Source organism: Oratosquilla oratoria, chromosome 24, assembly GCF_046742065.1.
Source record: "Oratosquilla oratoria isolate Oo_2021 chromosome 24, ASM4674206v1, whole genome shotgun sequence".
NCBI classification, from domain to species: domain Eukaryota; kingdom Metazoa; phylum Arthropoda; class Malacostraca; order Stomatopoda; family Squillidae; genus Oratosquilla; species Oratosquilla oratoria.
This window is the reverse complement of record NC_134800.1, coordinates 54,190,149-54,195,148: the sequence shown is the minus strand read 5'-3', so window position 1 is coordinate 54,195,148 and position 5,000 is coordinate 54,190,149. Positions and strand designations below refer to the sequence as shown.

The 5,000-nt window shown below is 39.7% G+C and overlaps 1 protein-coding gene across 1 annotated transcript in view; it reads right to left on the bottom strand.

Moving 5' to 3' along the window:
* LOC143038639 (uncharacterized) overlaps nucleotides 1-509 on the bottom strand; it is a 41,220-nt gene extending 40,711 nt beyond the window's left edge. Inside the window, exon 1 of the mRNA XM_076208117.1 lies at nucleotides 106-509. Coding sequence (XP_076064232.1) covers nucleotides 106-254 — 149 coding nt within the window. The 5' untranslated portion in view covers nucleotides 255-509. The remainder of the gene's footprint in view (nucleotides 1-105) is intronic.
* Between the last annotated feature and the right edge of the window lie 4,491 nt (nucleotides 510-5,000).

Here is a 5,000-nt window from a genome sequence, read left to right as displayed (position 1 = left end):
TAGGGTCCGGGATGACCCGGGATTTCTTTCTCCCGAAGAACAGAATCGTCTGGACAGAACCTAAGTTTACATGACCACATCGAAAGGTTAAAGACTCTTCCTCACCTTTTACTTTCGGTCGATTCTGCCCCATGGCGCGAGAAGGACGATGATGTTGCCAAAGGGCGTCGTGGAGGTCGCGATCGGAGTAAACGGGGCAGGGACCGCCGAAGATAACCCGACATCGACAAAAACTTTCCAAGTCCCGCCGCCATTCGTCGTCGTCGTTTTCTTTTTCTTCTGCTTCTTCCTCTTCCTTTTTCAATTCTAAACTCTACGTCTCCTTCGCGGCTCTTTGTGAAAATTCCCTTCACTCCTTAGTTGATATCCCTAATCAAAAAGTTGAAATGTCCGTCTATTCCCTTTTAGAGAGTCTGTAGGAGTAACGCGCATCGAGCCACATAGTACCCGCGACCGTAATGCGAAGCACACGTCAGGGTCGGTTCACTAAAGTCGACCCAAATGTGTAATCCTTGCCAATGACTGAGATAAGGTTCAGAGTAAGATAGCAAAAGTGTCTGATAAAGGCCAGGTTAAAACACGCACATGATAACATGGACTTAGTGTTGTCCCTAAAAAAGCGACTCAGAGGTGACTTGATACAGGTCTTTAAGATTTTAAAAGGAATTGACAACATCAAAATTGAAAAAAAATTCAAATTGAATGAGAATCAGACAAGAAACAATGGTCTCAAACTGTCCGGAAATAGATTCAGTTTGGAAGTAGGTAGAAACAACTTTGCCAACCGTGTAGTTAATGAATGGAATAAACTTTCTGCACAGGTAGTGCAATGTAGTTCAGTTCGAAGCTTTAAGAATCATTTAGATAAATACCTAAGTAAGATGCTGTAATGATTATAATTTATCGTATATTATTTGTTTTTGTTTTGTTATCATTTGTCTGTCTGATTTTCATTTATTATTAGTTATATGTCAATTTATTACTATTTACTATTTACCTGTTTGTTTATTATCTAATTATACCTATGCATTTATTTATGTATTTTATTTGTTATTTACATTATTATAGTTTTTATTTATTATTTTATTATTAATATGATTTTTTTTTTTCGCATGCGACCTAGATATGGATCAAAAGGTTTCCTGTCGGCATGCTCCGCCTTTGTAATCCTTTGTAATCCAACGAGTTTCTATCGTGGAGATGTGGATTCCGTCCGTGGAGGACTAGTGAACAATCCTTTCGTTACCAAAGGCCTGAACAGACAGACAGACAGACAGGAAGATAGAAAGACAAATAGACAGACAGACAGATAGACGAACAGATAGACAGATATAGATAGGGAGAGAGACAGATACAGATAGACAGACAGACGGACGGACAGACATATAGACAGGCAGAAAGAAAGGTAGATTGAAGACAGACAGGCAGACAGATAGATATACAGATAGGTAGGCAGAGAAATAAGCATACAGAATATGGAAAAATATTCATCGCAACCTTGATCCATCCAAGACTGGAACATGGGTCAGTAGTATGATCTCCACACACAGTGAAGGATGTACGCAAGATCAAGAAAATACAAAGGGCAGTAACAAAACTGGTCCCCAACCTGACAGATAAACCATATGAGGAGAGACTAAAAGCACTGGGTCTGCCAACTTTGAAAGATCGAAGAGAAAGAGGTGATATGATTACGGGTATTCAGGTCACTAAAGGGAGTAGATTACACTGACAGACGAGATCTCCTGATCAAAGATGGAAGTGCATTAGGAGTTCAAGGGAGTAAATGAAGTAAGAACACATGTCGAAAGGATGTGAAGAAATAGTTTTCCAAATAAATGCATAAATATGTGGAATAGCTTAGGTTATATACTCGTAGCCCAAGCTCAAACAATACATGAGTTAAAATCTGAATATGATAATTAGAAATAAAGGATATAGAAGTTGAAACTTTACATGAATTTGAGTCTAGGGAAATTAGAGAATAGAAAACGGGTCCCAATGAGCATTGCTCCTTACCTGTATATTACAATCAGATAAATACAGGCAGACAGACAGACGGACAGACAGGCAGACAGACAGACAAATTTTTCCTTTGCCTTTAGCCTTGCCTTTAATAAAGCGCCTCTTGGTAACCTTCCCTCTCTCACTGCTCGTCCGAACAGCGCGGGCGTCGAACGGACGGGCACTTTCACAGCGCTGGATATCCTGATGAACGCTATCGAGAACGAAGACCACGTGGACGTGTTTAAAGGGGGCCACCCCGGTGAATTTTTCACGAATATTTTTTCAAATTTCACTTTTCAGTTTTATTTGCTCACCCTGTCATTGCTACCCAAAACTATCACTTGGTGATTTTTTTTTTTTTTTTTTTTTTTTTTTTTTAATTCTTCCCCTCCAGACGCCATTTTTGAATGACCCGGGCGTCATAACGTACGCTAGAAAATGAGGTATCATTCAATGCTTATAACTACGTAGAACTATCATTAAAATATTTTTTATTTATATAAATTTCGACAAACGGCATCTCTTCCCCGCAGAGTGTGGTCTTCCTAGCTAGGCCTCTTCAGTACCTACGTAGACATCAGAGAGGTTGTTACGCTGCGTTCCTGCAATATTTCTCTTATATTCGTCTTGCAAGATGACCTGCAAACGTAAGCTTGCAATAGTGAAGATATCCAACCTCAAGAAGGGTAAAGGGAGAAAGAAAAGGCATCAAGACTCTTCAAACCAAGGAGAAACTAGCAGAGATGAAGGGGAGAGTGTGTTATCGCTTCCCGGACTATCACCTATGAATGATTAATACTTTCTTTAGAAAGGGGGACCAAATGCCTCATCATTCTTCACTAAGTCAACAATGTATACACAATCATACGTGAAAATGTCATGCCAATCAGATGAATACACATGGCAGGACAAGGAAAAATTTGAAAAAAAATAGAAGCCGATATCTCGATTTTATTTAATTTTATTTATTTATTTTTTTTTTTTACTTCAAATGATCTCACAAAATCGGTAAAAACTCTGATCAACTTATGTTAGGTACAATTTTATAGTTCAACAAAAATAGATTTTTTTTTTTGTAGGAATTAGGTTTTTTAATTTGTCTAAAAAAAACGGGATTCAGGAGCCCTTAAAAAACTAAAAAAGAAAAGAAACAAATCCTTCGAGGACAAAACAAAAAATTGAAAAACTAATTCCTACAAAATGTGGATATATGAAATAAGTTTCTATGATAAAATTGTCAAAGCAATTAAGTGAAAAAAATAATTTTGTGAAGTCAGACAAAGAAAAACACGTTTTTTTTTCGGCCGCTACCATTCACCCAAATTTGACGAAATTTACAAAATAGTATTTCTTTATACCAAAAAAACAGCATATTAAAATTTCAAAGCAATTGAATGAACCAGAAGCGAGATATGAGCCCAAGGAGTTTTCGGGGGGTGAACCTCCCCCTTTGACAAAGGTTTGCCATATGCTCGCCTTTAGTATGAACATGATCAAGATTGAGGTGGATCCTGCACACGTCGGAGTTCTCTCGTTATATGAGTCCGCAAACATAGTTTTGTTAAGGAGCACAACATGTTCACACGAGGCATCATTTGAATGTTTTTCTCTTTCTCTTTCCTGCAGGAATAGAACACCTTCCTGTACAAATGTTTCCTCAAGTTGTACAACGACATGCAGGGTAAGTGAGGATGAGAGTGAATGAGGCCCAAGGTAAGTGAAACTTGATGAAAGTGAGGCTCAGTGAATGAGGTCCAGAGAGGAGGCAAAGGCAAATCCAGAGGGTGAGTGAGGCCAAACGGGCGGGCGGGTTGGGTGACCGATAGGAAATAAGCAAATCGTCGGCTGCAGGAAGAGGGAGGAGGAGGAAGAGGAGTAGGAGGTAGAGGAGGAGGAAGACGAAAAAAGAGGAAAAGGAAAAGAAAGGAGGAAGAAGAGGAAGGAGAAGGAAGAGGGGGAGGAAGACGGAAAAAAGAGGAAGAGGAAAAGAAAGGAGGAAGAAGAGGAACAGGAGAGAAACTTTCCTTCTTTTCTTCTTTCCAGCGGCACAATGAAACCTAGCTTCTTCCTATAGATGATAGCAGTGACTAAGGTAGTGATGGTGGAAGTGGTAGTGATGGTGATGAAGGTGGTGGTGATAGTGATGATGGTGATAGTGGTTATGGTGGTAGTAGTTGTGGTGATGGTGGTGGTGATATTGGTGAACATGGCGTGGGCGGTGATGGTGGTGATGGCAGTGGTGGTGATGGCGCTAGTGGTGTAAGACTTGGTGAGAAATTTACATTTTATGACAACAGTCTAATGAAGTCCAAACTACACTAGATTTTAACCGGTTAATTGCTTATTTGGTATACCTGACACGCGAAAAAAATATGTACAATTTTGGTCAAAAGAATAATTCGACGTTCGCATAATGTTATCGTAACCCAACCTACGCATAGTGCAAGTGCTCCAAGGGAACTGCGGTCAACTTACAATAGATTATGTAATAATCGCTGATAGCAACGATGTAATACAAATTCATTGAGTGTTCACTCGTCTCAATCCATGACGCAAGTCTTCATATTTGGTTTCGATACTTTATTCGTTCAATGTAGCAAGATGGTGGCGAGTGGGACACATGCTCAGAGGGACCCGCGATTGAGGCTCGCGACGGCCGGATTTGATTATTACTGTAGATTGTTTTCAAGTGGCACAGATTTTACAGAACAACAGGAACCTGTATTAGTAACACATTTTCCATCTTCCAGATGACACATTTTCCATCTTCCAGGTGATTGAGCCGTCGATACTGGACGTCCATCAACCTCCAGATGTTGTCAACAGTGCGTGCTCCTCCTTTTCCAGTAAGAACAAAGAATAAGTGTGACTGGTATCTCTAACTCAATTTAAGGCATTATCGCTATCAGATCGAACACATGACCCAAGGACTTCATAGTGAACTGCTTTGCTGCTTTGCTCGGACAAAGTTCAAATGTTACATTTGGTTGATT